This window comes from Callithrix jacchus, chromosome 22, assembly GCF_049354715.1.
Source record: "Callithrix jacchus isolate 240 chromosome 22, calJac240_pri, whole genome shotgun sequence".
NCBI classification, from domain to species: Eukaryota; Metazoa; Chordata; class Mammalia; order Primates; family Cebidae; genus Callithrix; species Callithrix jacchus.
In genome coordinates this window covers 43094284-43111455 of record NC_133523.1, presented here as the reverse complement: position 1 = coordinate 43111455, position 17172 = coordinate 43094284, and the positions used below count along the sequence as shown (strand labels likewise).

At 54.8% G+C, this 17172-nt stretch overlaps 2 protein-coding genes and 1 long non-coding RNA gene across 25 annotated transcripts in view; 2 read left to right on the top strand and 1 right to left on the bottom strand.

The window, feature by feature from the left end:
- The window catches only part of TEAD2 (TEA domain transcription factor 2), a 48029-nt gene extending 40337 nt beyond the window's left edge, over positions 1–7692 (top strand). For 15 of the 18 annotated variants that reach the window (XM_054249341.2, XM_054249339.2, XM_054249338.2 and 12 more), the window contains 4 exons: positions 1310–1483; positions 4545–4715; positions 5669–5821; positions 6835–7692. In XM_054249341.2, coding sequence (XP_054105316.2) covers positions 1310–1483; positions 4545–4715; positions 5669–5821; positions 6835–6948 — 612 coding nt within the window. In that variant the 3' untranslated portion in view covers positions 6949–7692. The remainder of the gene's footprint in view (positions 1–1309; positions 1484–4544; positions 4716–5668; positions 5822–6834) is intronic. The other 3 variants (XM_035287092.3, XM_078359412.1, XM_078359411.1) reach the window with 1 other exon arrangement.
- Positions 7681–13474, bottom strand: CD37 (CD37 molecule). 6 transcript variants are annotated; one of them, XM_035287098.3, is made up of 9 exons: positions 13332–13474; positions 13023–13114; positions 12846–12918; positions 11297–11421; positions 11109–11183; positions 10219–10323; positions 9327–9557; positions 8893–8976; positions 8260–8650 (listed from the first exon to the last, which is right to left on the bottom strand). In XM_035287098.3, the coding sequence occupies exons 2-9, from the start codon at positions 13089–13091 to the stop codon at positions 8276–8278; spliced, it is 1137 nt and encodes a 378-aa protein (XP_035142989.3). In that variant the 5' UTR covers positions 13092–13114; positions 13332–13474; the 3' UTR covers positions 8260–8275. The 6 variants fall into 6 exon arrangements, with proteins under 6 accessions (XP_035142995.3, XP_035142992.3, XP_035142989.3 ...); XM_035287099.3 differs by having other exon boundaries at positions 13370–13474; XM_035287102.3 differs by lacking the exon at positions 13332–13474 and adding an exon at positions 11797–11926 and having other exon boundaries at positions 13023–13178.
- Positions 9524–16668, top strand: LOC118150299 (uncharacterized). The gene is made up of 2 exons (XR_013530838.1): positions 9524–15193; positions 16229–16668. It is a non-coding gene; the product is annotated as an uncharacterized LOC118150299 (long non-coding RNA).
- Positions 16669–17172: the final 504 nt, after the last annotated feature.

Below are 17172 nucleotides of genomic sequence, written 5' to 3'. Positions count from 1 at the left end.
TCACTGAGGGATTTTGGGATATAGAGGATGACAGGGAGGGAAGGTATAAAGTCACGGTTCTCAAACTTTAGCATGTATCAGAATCATCTGGAGGGCTTCTTAAAACACATTGCTGGGCCCCCATCCCCAGAATTTCTGATTTGCTAGATGTGATGTGGGGCTCGAGAATTTGTGTTTCTAGTAAGCTACCAGGTCAGTTGTGGCAGCTGGTCTGGGGACTGTACTTTGAGAACTAGTAACACAAAGAACTGGAAGGTCATGGGGTGACAAGTTGGGAAGGTCAGAAAAACTCCTCAGGACATAATGTATTCATTCATCAAACATGTTTGAGTTTCTGCTGTTCATTAGGCTTTGTGATGCATCCTGGTAACTTGGAAAAGGTCTTATTTCTGTGCTTGAGCTTCTCCTGGTTTAGGATGGAGTGGGCTGTTAGAAGAAACAGCTCCTAACTCTTAGGGACTGAACGCCAGATAAGTTTCATGTAACATTTCAATGTAAGTTCAGCAGGAGCCTGGCACTCAAGTGATTTGGGGATATAGGCTCCTTCCATTTTGTGGTTCTGCCATTTTCTAAGGCTTCAGAATGTGCTGAGGGAGCCTCTGCATCTGCCTAGCAGATGGAGGAAGGGAGAGAGTTAAGATTATGCCGAAGGTTTTAGGAGTCTGGCCTGGATGTGTCAACTGTCCGACCTGGTCACATCCCATTGACCAGAACTTAGTCATGTGGTCACACCTAACTGCAAAGCAGCCTGGGAAATGTAGTTTTGCACTGCATCAAGGAACCAGGATTTGTGAACACATAGCAGTCTCTGCCACACCATATAAACATCAGTCAAAACATTAATCATAAGACCTCTGTGGATTCCCATTCATTCACACTCATCCATCCACTGAACATTTATGAGCACCTGTTCTATATAAAACCAGGCCTAGGGAGTGTGAGCTTTGTCCTGAGGGTGCTGGGGAGTTGTGAGAGGGCTATGACCAGGGGAGAGCCAGGGTCAGCTCCGGAACCATGTGAGGGATGAACTGGGGAGGCCAGGTTGGAGGCTGGGGTGAAGGTGGGAGGCCTGAGCTGAGGCTGAGGCAGTGAGGATGGAGTTGAGGGGGTGCGGCAGGGACCTGGGGACTATGGGACTGCCGGGCTGCAGGGGACTGTGAGTGCAGGAACAGGAGTGGGGACAGTGGGTGGAGGTCCGGCCCAGTGCTGGGTGGACAGTGTGGAACAGCTGGCATGAGGTTGGTTCAGGCAGCATGGGCTGGAGGTCCAGCCCACCTCCAGCTTCTCACCCACGGCCAACCCTCCTCAGTACCAGAGGCACCTGTTCGTGCACATCAGCCAGCACTGCCCCAGCCCCGGAGCACCGCCGCTTGAGAGCGTGGACGTCCGGCAGATTTACGACAAATTCCCCGAGAAAAAGGGTGGCCTCCGGGAGCTGTATGATCGTGGGCCCCCCCATGCCTTCTTCCTGGTCAAGTTCTGGGTAAGTTTTCACAGCAAAACCCAAAGTGCTCACAAATCCTGTGGTGTCCCAGCAGAGGCTTCTGGCCCTAAGACAGACAGTCGTGAGCCCTACCAGGTCAGTCTGGGACGTACCGGTCACTCCTCATGGCTTGGAGTGTCAGCCTGCTTTGCCACAAGGAACTCCGAGGAGGGTGGCCCCCAGGGTGGGTTGGAGGCGCTGGGGCCTCCCTGGATCCCACTAGACATTGCCACATGTAACTGATATGCTTAGTTACCGGGCTGTGTAACTCATATGGGCCTGGGCATTGGTTTGCCTCATTTCAGGCTTCTCTGTGCCCCACCTCACTGCACCAGGCCTTGCTGCTAAGAAACGATCCCCTCGCCTTAGCCAGTGGACTTGTGCAGGCTCTGGTCTCTCAAGAGGGGACTGATGCTTTGCGTCAGTTCCACCAGACCTTGTGCTAGAGAATGGCTTTGAGAATTGATTGAAGGAGCCATGGAGTGGCTTTGTCAATTCCCGTGTTTATTTATTTATTCATTCATTTATTTTTGAGACAGAGTCTCACTGTCACCCAGGCTGGAGTGCAGTGGCTGGATCTCGGCTCACTTCAACCTTAGCCTCCTGGATTCAAGTGATTCTCCAGCCTCGGCTTCCTGAGTAGCTGGGATTATGGGTGTCTGCCACCATGCCCAGCTAATTTTTTTATTTTTAGTAGAGATGGGGTTTCACCATGTTGGCCAGGCTGGTCTCAAATTCCTGACCTCAGGTGATCCGCCCACCTTGGCCTCCCAATGTGATGGGATTACAGGTGTGAGTCACTGTTCCCAACCTAATTTTTGTATTTTTAGTAGAGATGGGGTTTCACCACGTTGGCCAAGCTGGTCTCGAACTCCTGACCTCAAGTGAGCCATCCATCTTGGCCTCCCAAAGTGCTAGGCTTACAGGTGTGAGCTACAGTACCTGGCCTGGGCTCAATAAATGTTTCCTGGATAGTAACAAGGGTGGTCGAGAGACGCAATCCCTGGAAGAAAGTCTAGTCCCTGGCTAGATGCAGTGGGTCACTCCTAACTTCCCAGCACTCTGGGAGGCTAAGGTGAGACCAGCCTGGGTGACACAATGAGATCTCAACTCTACAAAAAATGAAAAAATTAGCTGGGCAGTGCACACTTGTGGTCCCAGCTTCTCCAGAGGCTGAGGTGGGAGGATCACTTAAGCCTGGGAGGTGGAGGGCTCAGTGAGCCAAGATTGTGCCACTGCCCTCCAGCCTGGGTGACAGAATGAGACCCTGTGTCAAAAAAAAAAGAAAGCCTGCTGAGGGGCTGAACTTTACTGCTCTTGCTGAGAATGTCACTGTCATGGTTCTGAAGCTTTCCTCCATGTGACGTGGAGGCCTGAGACCGCTCTAGGGAAATGCAGCTGAGGGCTTAGGCATTGTTGCGGCTGAAGACAGGCCTCATCAGGTCCCAGGTCTGGACAGCCAACCGCTTAGGAAGCCCAGCTGCTGAAGGGGTTCAGAAGAGCAGCTGGTAAGGCCTTTGGTTTTGCCATAGTGAGGGATGGAGTCGGGCCCCTGAGAAGACTGACCTGGTGAAGTGTTAGCAACTAAAGTTAGGAAGAGTGGCTGGGCGCAGTGGCTCACGCCTGTAATCCCAGCACTTTGGGAGGCTGAGGCTGGCGGATCATGAGGTCAGGAGTTCGAGACCAGCCTGGCCAACATGGTGAAACCCCGACTCTACTAAAAATACAAAAAATTAGCCGGGCATGGTGGTTCGTACCAGTAATCCAAGCTACTTGAGAGGTTGAGGCAGGAGAATCGCTTGAACCCAGGAGGCAGAGGTTGCAGTGAGTGGAGATCGCGCCATTGCACTCCAGCCTGGGTGACAGAGCAAGACCCCATCTCAAAAAAAAAAAAAAAAATTAGGAAGAGGAAGAAGCATGCCTCTCAAGGAGGTGACTCAGAACAAGGGTGTGATGAGGTCTTATACTTCCTTAGGCCCCACTTGGCCTAGTGACACTTGGCTGCTGTCCATGCACTTAACCACTGGCGTAATGGAGGGAGTCTGGCCTCTTGGATTCGGCTTGGGGGAGGTGTTCTAAAGAAGAGTCAGGCCTCCTTGGGCTCCATGAGGTTCTGTTGCTAGGGAGTAGCCATTTGCCTTAGCAACCAGGATTAGAGGGGCGCCTCCTTAGCAACCAGGCCCTCGGAAGGGGCTGAACTCTTGAGTTGTGGGCTTCAAGAGAAAAAGGTTGAATTCCAGGGCTCCTTTGGTTACTGGGGAGAGAGAGCCAAGACCATTTTGTGGACCCAGACTTCTTCAACGCTGATGGGCAGTGGATCTCCTCCAGAAACCAGCCCTTGGAGAACTTTGAAAGCCCCAGGTGCAGTGGTGGCTCATGCCTGTAATCCCAGCACTTTGGGAGGCCAAGGTGGGAGGATCACTTGGGCCCAGGAGTTTGAGACCAGCCTGGACAACATGGTAAAACCCCGTTTTTACAAAAAATTAGCTGGATGTGGTGGCATGCACCTGTGGTACTAGCTACTCAGGAGGCTGAGGTGGGAGCATCACTTGAGCTCAGGAGGTCGAGGCTGCAGTGGACTGTGATTGCACCACTGCATTCCAGCCTGGGAGACAGAGCCAAACCCTGTCTCCAAAAACAAAACAAATGCTGAGGAATTGAGCTGGGAACTGCAGGGGTAACGGAGTCCCCACTGTTGTTGTTTTTTTTTTTTTTTTTGAGACAGAGTTTTGCTCTTATTGCGCAGACTGGAGTGCAATGGTGCAATCTTGGCTCACTGCAACCTCCACCTCCCAGTTTCAAGCGATTCTCCTGCCTCAGCCTCCTGAGTAGCTGGGATTACAGGCGTGCACTACCATGCCCAAAAATAATTTTGTATTTTTAGTAGAGACGGGGTTTCTCCATGTTGGTCAGGCTGGTATTGAACTCCCAACCTCAGGTGATCTGCCAGCCTCGGCCTCCCAAAGTGCTGGGATTACAGGCATGAACCACTGTGCCTGGCAGTCCCCACTGTTTATAAGGGACATCCCCTCTGACTCATCTGTGCCTTCCCATCTCCCAGGCCGACCTGAACTGGGGCCCAAGTGGTGAGGAGGCGGGGGCCGGTGGCAGCAGCAGCAGCAGTGGTGGCTTCTACGGAGTGAGCAGCCAGTATGAGAGCCTGGAACACATGACCCTCACCTGTTCCTCCAAGGTCTGCTCCTTTGGCAAGCAGGTGGTGGAGAAGGTGGAGGTGAGGCTGGAGGGGTGGAGCTCTGGGCACGTGAGCGCCCAGCCACCCACCACTCGGGGGTGCAGAATGGATCAGAAGCCATGATGGCTCAGGCATTTGGGGGTGTGCATGGAGGGAATGGCTCCCAGCCTCTTTGAGGGTTTAATGCATGAGTTGGGAGCAGTTGTGGAGTTCAGAAGTCACAGGTAGGAATCATTCTGAGGGCTAACGGGGAATGTGTGGTATAGAGATTTAGTCACGGAGATTGAGAAGGGTCTTATGGATATGGAGACATTCCTAAGGCAAGAAGGTTCAGAAGTCACACTTAAGGCTTGGCGAGGTAGCTCACACCTATAATCCCAGCACTTTGGGAGGCCGAGGCGGGCAGATCACAAGGTCAGGAGTTTAAGACCAGCCTGACCAACATGGTGAAACTCCGTCTCTACTAAAAATACAAAAATTAGCCAGGCGTGGTGGCAGGCACCTGTAATCCCAGCTAGTCAGGAGGCTGAGGTGGGATAATCGCTTGAACCCAGGAGGTGGAGGTCGCAGTGAGCCGAGATTGCGCCACTGCACTCCAGCCTGGGCGACAGAGCAAGACTCTGTCTCAAAAAACAAACAGAAAAGAAAACAGAAGTCACACTTAGGGGCTGCCGGAGACGGGGAAGTAAGTGTAGAGGTCAGATAGAGTTTGCAGATTTCATGGAGGGATTTTTGGAGGGTATCTGGGGGCTGGGAGGTTAGAGGAGTTCAGAGGTCTTTGAGGGGCTTGTGATTTGCAGGCACAAGAGATCCTGAGCTGGATACCCAAGGGTTCAGGTCCAGTCTCCAGTCACTGTGGGTGGGGTGATGTGAGGTAGGAGCAGTGGGAGTCAGTTGGTGGCATCTAAGAGGCACAGGGTGAAGCTCAGTTCCTGGGGTGACCCATGTGTCTCTCAGCCACCATTCTCCCCACTCCCTGCCCCTTGGTTCAGACGGAACGGGCCCAGCTGGAGGACGGGAGATTTGTATACCGCCTGCTACGTTCGCCCATGTGCGAGTACCTGGTGAATTTCTTGCACAAGTTACGGCAGCTGCCTGAGCGATACATGATGAACAGCGTCCTGGAGAACTTCACCATCCTCCAGGTGATGCCCGGGGCTGAGCTGGAGTGGGGCCCCCGGATGTCAAGGGACAGTACCTGTAACAGACTCTCAGTCTAGGGGGAACTCCTCACCCAGGAACAGACACAGCAAGGACTCCGAAGTGAACCCTCAGCTTGAGGCTCTTCTAACCAGGAAACTGATACAGTGGGGACCCCACAATTGACCCTTGGTTTAGGCGACACCTTCACCCAGGGAACTGATATAGTAGGGATGTCACAGCACTCTCTTTTTTTTTTTTTGAGATGGAGTCTCGCTCTGTCATCCAGGCCGGAGTACAGTGGCATGATCTCGGCTCACTGCAACCTCCACCTCCCCGGTTCAAGCGATTCTTCTGCCTCAGTCTCCTGAATAGCTGGGAATACAGGCACACCCCACCACATCTGGCTAATTTTTGTATTTTTAGTAGAGATGGGGTTTTACCATGTTGGCCAGGCTTGTCTCGAACTCCTGACCTCAAGTGATCTGCCTGCCTTGGCCTCCCAAAGTGCTGGGATTACAGGCGTGAGCCACCGCACCCAGCCCCACAGCACTCACATGTCAGGCAGTCCCTCCTTCCCTGGGGAAGCTGACTGGAGGGCACTTTAAGGCGGAGCCTCAGCTTCTCTGAGAACGTGATATGGTGGGAGCCCCTTTAACGTTGGGGACTGTGCTGAGGCAGAGACCCCTTGACTGCAGAACCTGAAGGGAGGGTTCTCCCTTTACCTGTGACGTGATGGGGACCCCTTTTACCTGGGCAGTGTGATGTGATGGGAACCCGATTAACCCTGAGACGTGATACATCATCACTGCCAACCCTCAGCTGAGGGTAACCCCCATTGCCCAGGGCACCTGACTTGTTGGGCATCCCTTTCTCTTGGGGAACATAATATGGTGGGGGCCTGCTTCCTGGAGATGGAAAAGAGGCCTGCTGGTGTCCCGTGATAGCTTGGGGGAGGGCGCAGTGGTCCCTGCCCTCCCTTCTAAGCCTAAGTCCCTTGTCCTGGCCTCCCTGGCAGGTGGTGACAAACAGAGACACCCAGGAACTGCTGCTGTGCACCGCCTATGTCTTCGAGGTCTCCACCAGTGAGCGTGGGGCCCAGCACCACATTTACCGCCTGGTCAGGGACTGAAGGGGTACCCCAGAACTGGCTCAACCCCAGAACACCTTCCTCCCAAGGAAGGTTCTCCAGTTCACCTCATGCTTCTTATTTGGGGAGGGGGCTGTGATGTGAAGGGGTTGACCTCAGAGGCCTAAGCAACTGGGGCGGTCCTTCCTTAATAGGGGCCCCTATTCATTAGAGGGGCCCCCAAAACTTGGAGAGCTGGACAGGCTGGGACTGAGGAAAGGATAAACCCCGATATTAGGACCTCACAGTGGGTGTCTGATAGGACAGATCACTCCAGAGTATCAGGGATTGTGGGGACAGGAGTGAGACAACCCCCAGGTACAGCACTGGCTTCTCAGCCCCTAGCAGGGCCCCTCCACACTCCTCTGCATGTCTTAGAGGACCCTAGTTACACATTTGCTTGTCCCCTTTACTTTTTCCCAGCCACCCCTCCCCCTGAAATTTCTGCCTATCCCTCCCACCTCCACTCCTTGACCTGTGAGATCACAAAGTGAAGATTAACCCTTTCTGTGCAGGAGCAGAGTCAGGTGGGCCTTGAAAGTATTTTTTTTTTTTTTTAATATAACGAGATATTTATAAGTGGGTGCTAGGGGCTTGACTTTATCTCAGCTGCACAAGCAGTGGGGTGAAGCTTTCAAATCTCATTCCCCCCTCCTTCTAATGAGCCACAAGCTACTCTTTCCTCCCTCCCCTCCCAAAGTTTGTTGGTTTGTGTTCTGACAGAGGATAAAGCTATTTTACCAAAAACCACAGGGGATTTATTCGAGGTTTGGGCGAAAAATAATCTTGTGGGAGGTGGTAGGCCGACAGATGGGGACAGGAAGCTGGTGGATGAAAGCCCCAGGTCCCATGAGAGAGGTGACAACAGCGTGGTCAGGCAGCCACCTGGGTCCCCAGGGGAATGTGAAGGCCGGAGTGGGGGGAGTCTCTAGGCCAACTGGGGATTAAACAAATATTTACAGGCAGCGGGGACGTGCCCAGCGCACGTGACAGGGGCGGGGCGGGACTTTGGGGAGGGCGGGCCTAGCGGTATCGGGCGAGCCGGTTGTAGACGTGGTCCAGGTTTCTGCACAGGAATATCGAGAGCGTCATGAACCCGAGCTATAGAGAAAGGAGATGGGGTCAGAGTAGTCGAAGGGGTGCTGGCGAGACGGGGGTGGATGGGGCTGGAGAAGAGGCCAGGCATAAATGGGCGGGGCTCGGGGGGAGCTGATGAGGCGGGAACAGCTGCAACAGGTGGGGGTTGGGGAAGCATCGCTGCAATAGTTGGGAAGGCGGGGTTGGGGATAGAGGCTGGAAGGAGTAAGGTCAGAAGCAAGCACAGGGTCCTTTATTCTGGAGGCTCATCTGTCTCCCCCTCTGCCTCGGCCTCTAATTCTGCCTCGGTCTCTAATTCTGCGCCCACAATCCCGGTATCAGGCTGGTCCACGTCTTGAACCCACAGCGGCCAGGGCCCCAGGGCCATGGGCAGCTTGCCCTGTGGGGCCTTGTCTCCCCAGTTGGGGCAGGCACCCGCCATGCCCCAGCCACTCCACAGATTGACGTTGCGCCCGCTGCTGCTGAGCACGCCACAGCGCCCGCCGCCGCTGCTGTCAGCGATCAGGCTGGGCCCGGGGCTCGAACCCCGGGCTCCCGGCACGTGCGGCTCGCGTTTCCGGCGGAGTGCCCTGCGCTGTAGCTGTACGCTCAGCACCATGACAGTCATCTGCGGGGAAAGGGGTGGGAGATCGCAGCCAATAGCAGGAGGTTTTCCTACCTACGGCCAATGAGGGCTCCCTGAAGCTAGGCCTCCTCCACCCCTCGTGCTGGGTGGGGCGGCTGGAGGGCCCGGGTAGGCTGCGCTCCGCCCCGAGCGCGTCTTTCCCAGGCAACCGGAGGACGCGAAATAAAGGGCGGAGCCATCTAGGGATTTAGGGCCGATTTCGAGTGGGGGCGGGGCCAGATCACCTCGAGTAGGCCGACGCCCAGGCAGATGCCCACTATGGAAATCAGGTTGTTGTGCAGCCACTTCCGGAGGCTCTGCGCGCAGCCCTGGGGGTGTAGGGAAAGGTTAAAGGGATTCTTTCTGGGACGTTTAAGCCCAGGCCCAGTGTTCTTTTCAGCCCAACCCTCACCGCCTTCAGGCATCAGGGCTCTCGGGTCTCCTTACTAGCGCATATTCACTTCACCTCTCCAAGCCTGGCCCCTCCCTAGACGTCTGTATTCCAGATCCAGCCCAGCCTTTTCTTTAGGCCCCGCCCTTCGCACAGGCCTCGCCCCCCACGGTACCGTTCCTTTTCTTGTGGCCCCGCTCTTCCTGAGGCTCCGCCCCTCGCCGGCAGCCCTCTCCTCCCGCAGGTTCGGCCCCATTCTCCAGGTTTATGCTCCGAACCCCTGCCCACCTCGCGGTAGATGTGGCTCTGTACAGGGACCGCGCAGATGTCTGTGCTGTGTCTGGACCGCGGTCCGAGCCTGCTGAGCTGGGGCAAGATCACATTATCCAGGATTGTGGAGTCGTTGGTCGCCGACAAGTTGTAGCAGGAGCAGGGCACGCGGTGCGTCTCCGACCCGTTGCCTCTGAGGACGTGGACCCGGAACCAGTCCTGCGGGGAGTGCCAGCCGCAGCAGCGCAGCTGGGAGAGGGGTACGGGTCAGAGGGACCTCGGGACTGGAAACATGATGCTGGGGATCAGGGGACAGGGTGATGGGTATGAGGTCAGGTCGGGAAGCAGGGGATTAAGTGGTGAGTGTGGGGTAGGGGACAGTGGGCTGGAGTCGCGATGGGGCCGGGGCCCGGGGACATTACGGGAACATGGGGCTGGGAGAGACACGAGTCACAGGGTGACCTGGGGCTGGGGGAGGAGCTGCAGCGTCGCGCTGTGGACCAGAGATTGGGTGGGCAGTATAATTGAGCCTCTGATACCGCACAGGTGAATGGGAGTGCGAGGCAAGTGCGTCTCATCGGGGGCGGGGCCTGGTGGAAGCCGAGAGTCTACGGGGTGGGAAGCCGGGTTTCGGGACTAGGGACCGGACTACGTCGGGACGGGGGCGGGGACGGGGACGGAGTTTTAGAGGTAGAGGGCGAAGCCCCGCCAGGGTCTGGGTACTGGGAAACTGAGCCACGCCAGGGTCAGTTATGTCATCTGGGGAGTGGGGGATGTCGGGCCTAGGAGGCGTTGAAGTACGTTAGGGTCCTAGACCTGGGGGCCGGAGCCACGTGGGGGTGGAGTCTCCGGGTAGCATAGGGCTGAGCCGGGTTAGAGTCCCGGAGGGAGCTGGAGGAGGGGGACGCACCTGGAACTGCACGTAGTCCCAGCTCTCCTCGGCCGGTGTCTCCTCAGGGTTGGTGCGGTAGTTCTGGATGGTTTTCTCTACGATATCCTGCACGCTTCGCTCCAGCTGAGAGGCCGCCAGTGAGGCTGGACTCCCTTTGCCCTGCCCCGCCCCTCCCAGGCTGTGCCAGCCCCAGGGGGTCCTGTGCATCTCTGGGTGGGCCTCAGATCCTCACTGAATGGCTAGCTCTATGTACTTCAGCTCCGTCTGTTTCTCCCAGTATTTCTAGGGTTCATTAAGTCTCTGGCTCTCTTCTTTCAGGGCGTCTATTTCTCTTGTTCTCTCTTTTTCCTGCGTGTTTCCCTTTGGAACTGTTTATCCCTCTCTCCCTCGGTCCAGGTCGGTGTGTCTTTCTCTGACCTTGTCATTGACTCTGTCTCTCCCTCTCTGTCAGGCTCTATATTTGTGTCTCTCTGTCCTCTGCCTCTCTCTCTCTCATTTATGATTTATTATTATTATTTTTGGGGACAGGGCCTTACTCTGTCACCCAGGATGAGTGCGTGGCTCACTGCAGCCTTGAACTCCCTGGCTCAAGCGATCCTCCCACCTCAACCTCCCAAGTAGCTGGGACCACAGGTGCGCACCACCACACTCTGATAATTTTTCTTTTAGTAGATGGGGTCTCACTATGTTGCCCAGGCTGGTCTCAAACTCCTGGACTCAAATGATCCACCTGCCTTGGCCTCCCAAAGTGCTGGGATTACAAATGTGAGGCACCAGACCCAGCCTTTTATTTCTCTTTATCTAGGTCAGCCACTGTCTGCCTTTGTTTCCATCTCTCTCCACCCACTCCCACTACTCCCTTCCCCCTCCCCACTGGAGGTGGGTGGTAGTGGCTGCAGGAAGCTCACCTGGGCCCGCTGAGTGGCGATGAGGATTCCCAGGGTTATCTGTGTGGCAAACAGGAGCAGCAGCACCCCGAAATACTGGGGGACAGAGGGGAGAGGTCAGGCTGACCACTCCCCCCAGCCTCTGCCCAGGCAATTTTTGGGGGTGGGGATGGAGTGGTGCTAGGGATGGAGAGGGATGGGGCACTCACCAGGCCCAGGAGGCAGCGGAGCTCCTTGAGGGCCCCCACACAACCCAGGAGGGCGAGGCCCATGGTGAAGATTCCCGAGATGGCCAGGACTTTGGACCAGATCTGCAGGGGCACGAAGGCCAAGCCTGGGAGAGGCGAGGGGGTGATGATGAGCCGGGTGGCACAGCTCCAGGCAGCCCCATCCCCTGCCTAGGCAGCCACCCAAGTGGGGAGCAGTATCCTGGTGCCCTTCTCTCTGGGACACTGTCCCCGCCCCACCCTGAGTCCCTGTCTCCTTCTGAAGCTTTCTCTTCTTTCTAGGCCTCTGTTCCCATCTCTGGATCTCTTTCTCTTTTGCTCTCACCCTCTCCTTCCTCCTTCAGCTCCTCCTCCTCCCTAGTAGTTTCAGCCCTATCCCTTGTTCTGTGACATTGGCTTGGCTCCTTACACCTCCCTGAGGCCTAGAGAATGGTATCTGATTTCCCAGGGTTTTTTTTTTTTTTTTTGAGACGAAGTCTCACTCTGTCGCCTTGACTGGTGTGCAGTGACTCGATCTTGGCTCACTGCAACCTCTGCCTCCCAGGTTCAAGTGATTCTTCTGCCTCAGACTCCCGAGTAGCTCGGATTACAGTCACTTACCACCACGCCCAGCTATTTTAGTAGAGACAGGGTTTCACTATGTTGGCCAGGCTGGTCTCCAACTCCCAACCTCAAGCGATCCACTTACCTCAGCCCCGCAAAGTGCTGGAGTTACAGAAATGAGCCACTGCATCTGGCCCCTAGGGTCATTTTGACAGACACATGGCAACACGTGTTCAACCCACTCTTCAACGCGGGGCAAAAACTCTTTAAATATGAGTGTCTAGCATTTTGGTGGTTACGCCATCATTTTGTTTTATTTTATTTTGAGACGGAGTCTCACTCTGATACTCAGGCTGGAGTACAGTGGCGCGATTTCTGCTCACTGCAACCTCCACCTCCCAGCTTCAAGTGATTCTCCTGCCTCAGCCTCCTGAGTAGCTGAGACTATAGGCACATGCCACCATGCCTGGCTAATATTTTGTATTTTTAGTAGAGATGGGGTTTCACTGTGCAGGACGGTCTCGATCTCCTGACCTCATGATCTGCCTGCCTCAGCCTCCCACAGTGCTGGGATCACAGGCATGAGCCACCGTGCCCGGCCAGGTTACTCCATTATTATTTTCCTATTATTGTTATTAACGTTATTTCTGCTCTTTTACTTCCTTGCTGTGTGACGTTCAGCAAGAGACTTCCCCTCTCTGAACCTCGAGAGGGGAAGGTTTGTGAGGCCATCTGACCAGCCACCCAACCCAGGTCCCACAGATAGGAAGTGCGTGAGAAATGGCCCTCACGATCATCAGTTTGTATGCACAATCCCATTTGCCAGAGGAAGACGCAGCCTTCAAGAGGCGAAGCAACAGTGAGCGGTGGATGGGAGCCTGTGGCCTGCCTGCAGAGTCTGGCACTATGGGTCTCCCTGAGACCAGGGACACCCCAGGAAGTTGCTCAGGTTGGGGGAGGCCCTCCCGCCTGCCCCAGGCCCCCTCACCCACAAAGGACACGAAGCTGGTCTTGTCGATGAGGATCCAGATACCGAAGCAGAAGATCAGGCTGCCCAGCACCTGGGGAGAGGAGATGCGGCCGTGGGGCTGGGCACAACGGGGAGGTGAGGGCCGGGTTATCGGCAGTGGCTGGGCCCGGGCTGGGTAGCCATGAGGCAACTCACGAAGAAGAAGAGGTTGAAAACGAAGAGGAAGTACTTGATGAGGCTGAGGCAGCTTTCCTGGGCCGACATCTTCACCTAGAGGGGTGAGCGGTCTGCTCACCACACAGAAGAGGTGTTGACAGTGGGGGAGATGGGCAGAAAGACAGGCTGAGAGAGAAAGAGAGAGGGAGAGCTGAGAGAAAGGAAGAACCCCGAAAGAGGAAGTTCCAGGGTGGGGCTCCACCCCCTCTGCTTCACGAGAGGTGGCTCTCTTCTCTGTCTCTGTCCCTGTCTCCCTCACCTGCCCCACTGGGACACACGCCCTGGTACCTGAGGGGGCTTGGAGTTTGTGGGCACCAAGGACTCACGGGGCAGTTCCTCCCAGGTCTCCATGGCTCAGCTGGGGGTGGGGGGTGTCTAAAGGGATCCTTGATTTACTGGCACCCACCCCTGGGCATGGGGACCCCAGGGCTGACCCTGGACTGCAGCCGACCTCACAGACACTCTGACCTCATGGCCTGCTATGTTCTGCCATCTCTGTGTGCAGCTGTGCCTCCCCTCCCTGCCCTGGGTCTCTTTGTCCCCACCCTCCTGCCACTCCCTGTCTCTGTCCCCTTCTCTCAGCAGTCTCTCCCTCTTCTGGGTCTCTCTCCTCCTCCTGCCCCCCGGGGTCTCTATCCTCCCTCTCTCTGTGTTTCTTTACTTTATTTATATATTTGTTTCTTGTTGAGACAAGGTCGCACTTTCACCCAGGCTGGGGTACAGTTGGGCAAACGGCTCATGGTAGCCTGGGCTCAAGCAGTCCTCCCACCTCAACCTCCTGAGTAGCTGAGATTACAGGTGCACACTACCATGCCTGGCTAATTTTTATGTTTTTCTTTTTTTTTTTTTAAGACGGGGTTTTACCATGTTGGTCAGGCTAGTCTTGAACTCCCGACCTCAGGTGATCCGCCTGCCTTTGCCTCCAAAGTGCTTGGATTACAGGAATTAGTCACCACACCCAGCCTTTATTTATTTATTTATTTATTTGTAGAAATGGAGTTTTGCCATGGAGTGTGCTTATTTCATTTTTTATATTTAATTTAAAAAAATAGAGAGAAAAAAAATGGGTCTCACTAGGTTGCCCAGGCTGGTCTGGAACTCCTGGACTCAAGCGATCCTCCTGCCTTGGTCTCCTGAACTGCTGGGATTACAGGCTGGGCCACTGTGCCTGGCCTCCCTCTGTGTTTTTGGCCCCTTCTTTGGGTTCCTTCCTCCTTTCTCTCTTCATGTCTTTCTCTTCGTTTTTGAGACAGGGTTGCCCAGCCTGGAGTCCAGTGGTATGATCATAGCTCACTGCAGACCCGACCTTCCCAGGCTCAAGCGATCCTTGAATCTCAGCCTCCCCAGTAGCTGGGACTACAGCTGCCTACCACCATGCCTGGCTCATTTTGTTTTTGGTAGAGAAGGGAATCTCACATATTGCCCAGGCTGGTCTCAAATTTCTGGGTTCAAGTGATCCTCCTGCCTTGGCCTCCTAGGGTGCTGGGATTATGAGCGTGAGCCACTGTGCCTGGCCTGTCTTCCTTTCTCTGTCTCCCCCTTCCCCACTTCTCTTTGTGCCTCTCAGAGTCTGCAGGCTGTTCTAGACCGGGGAGCACCCACGTGCTGGGGGCAGGGGCTGGGTACCTGGGGAAGTGAAAGTGCTACAGGCTTGAGGTGGGAAGGTCCCTGAGAGTGGGGAGGGCACTGGGCCGTGCCAGCACCTCCAGCGGAAGCTGAGCATCAAGCAGTACTTCCTGCCTCTGCAGTGGGGCCCAAAGGGGCAGAGGCCCCAGAGGAGCAGGTGCTGAGCCTGGGATCCTGACAGATCTGGGTTTGCAGTTCCTGGTTGCGGGGGCACAGCCAGCGGCCTCTGCAGCTGCCCCTGGCATTCCCATGGGCTCCCCGCTCTTGTCAAATCCAAAATCCCTCACAGATTTCCAACTTCGGGGGTTTTCCCACTACCCGTTCATCCACGCAGACTCTAGGAAATCTGCCTCTCTGGGGACTCAGCTGCCTCTCTCTTCTTTTTCTTTTTTGATTATTTGAGCTGGAGTCTTGTTCTGTCTCCTGGGCTGAGTGCAGTGACACAATCTCGGCTCACTGCAACCTCCGCCTCCTGAGTTGAAGCAATTCTCCTGCCTCAGCCTCCCAAAAAGCTGGGACTACAGGTATGTGAGACTACATCCAACTAATTTTTGTATTTTTAGTAGAGCTGGGGTTTCACTGTGTTGACCAGGCTGATCTTGAACTCCTGACCTCAAGCGACCCACCCACCTCAGCCTCCCAAAGTGCTGGGATTACAGACGTGAGCCAAGGTGCCCAGCCCTTATCTACTTTTTCTTTTTCTTTTCATTTCTTTTATTGAGACGGAGTCTCCCTCTGTTGCCCAGGCTGGAGTGCGCTGACATGATCTCTGCTCACTGCAACCTCCGCCTCTCAGGTTCAAGCGATTCTCCTGCCTCACCCTCCCCAGTAGGTGGAACTATAGGCACGTGCCATCACGCCTGGCTAATTTTTTGTATTTTTAGTGCAGACATGGTTTCACCGTGTTAGCCAGGATGCTCTCAATCTCCCGACCTCGTGATCCACCTGCCTCGGCTTCCCAAAGTGCTGGGATTACAGGCATGAGCCACCGCGCCCGGCTTATCTACTTTTTCTAAATGTCTCCTGACCTCCAGCCAACTGTCCCCTGGATGTTCCCCTGGGACCCTCGCCCTTACCACCTCCCACAGAGAGCTCAGGATCCCCCTCAAATTCTCTCACCTGGTTTCCTCATCTGAGGCAGCCCCACCATCTCTCCAGTTACTGGGTGTAGGGTCCAGCCCTACAGGGTCCTGTGAGTCCCTCTCTGCTGGTTTGGAGACGAGAAACTATGGAAATAAAAGACACAAGTCACCAAGAAAGAGAAAAGAGTTTGGGCCCGGGGGTCCACTGCCAACCAGAGCACAAAGTCCAGTAGTGGCCCTGAGTGCCCGGACGCTCTGACTTTTATTGAGCACAAAGCAGGCGGCAGGGAAGGTCGGGTGAGGTAATGGTGGTCCGTGGTAGGGTCAGGTTAATCACGTGTCTTGAAGATAGGGGCCCGGGGCTTTCAAGTAGCTGAGATGAGGGGAAAACCTAATGTGTCAGCACTTTTTGCATATTTGTCAGATATACCAAGGACATTAAGATTATGTTACTATTATTAATTCTTATCTTCTAAGAAAAAGAAACCAGGTGCAGAAGCGGAACGGGAGAGCAGACATGGAACGTGAGCACCGAAGCACAGCATCACATAGAGACAGTTAAGCCCCCGGATGTCTGTGGGTCTCCCTGACAGCCCTCAAGCCTTGCCACAAGAGCTTGGGGGAGTGGAGTTTTCTCCTAACTTCCCCAGGAAGGAGATATCTCGGCCATTTTGGACGTCTCCTTCCCTAGCTGGCGCTGCTGCACAGCCGAGGCGGCCTCCCCTCCAGCAGCCCTTATGGGGGCGTGACAGAGGCTTAGAGCATTTTGCCTTAGGCTCACCTTGTTCACAATGTCACCTCAGTTCCATGCTTCATAACCTGATAGTCATTAGTACAATTAAAGGTTATATTGAGTATATATCTTTATGATTCTAAGTAACTATAAGATTACACGTGATTATATAAAGGAATAACTATGTGCTTATATTTCTAATTCTTTTCTAAATCAATATTTATATGGGAGCAGGCTGAGGCTTCAGACCCTTGCCACGGCACTTGCGGGGTTCCCCCCACAACTGGGTCAAAGCCCCGTCTAGTCCCCTCTTCCACAACAGTTCATTGGTTTCTAAGCCAGGTCTCTCCTGCCTCCTGAGTCTCCCCTGCACCCCTCTTCTCTGTCCTCAGGGCTCGGTCAGGCTCAGGGCTCCTGCTCTCCTACCTGGAACCTGACTCTAGGGTCTCCCTGACCTCTAGTCTCTCCCTTCCAGTCTATCCCCCACAAAGCCCCAGAGGGGTCCCTTTGAAACCCTGACCTGAGCCACACAGCTCTGTATCCGAACACTGAGTCACCACCTGCGTCGTCCCTCAGCTTCTGTTTCTTTTGTTGTTGTTGAGACAGTCTCTGTTGCCCAGGATGGAGTGCAGTGGTGCAGTCTTGGCTCACTGCAACCTTCACCTCCTGGGTTCAAACAAACGATTCT

Bases quoted from the DNA above. Each gene is read 5' to 3' on its own strand.
- CD37 (XM_035287098.3), bottom strand. From the start codon at position 13,091: ATGTCGGCCCAGGAAAGCTGCCTCAGCCTCATCAAGTACTTCCTCTTC. The intron at 12,919-13,022 runs GTGAGTTGCCTC...TCCTCTCCCCAG, and splicing joins TTTTCAACCTCTTCTTCTTC to GTGCTGGGCAGCCTGATCTT. The intron at 11,184-11,296 runs GTGAGTGCCCCA...TCTGTCCCCCAG, and splicing joins TCCGCTGCCTCCTGGGCCTG to TATTTCGGGGTGCTGCTGCT.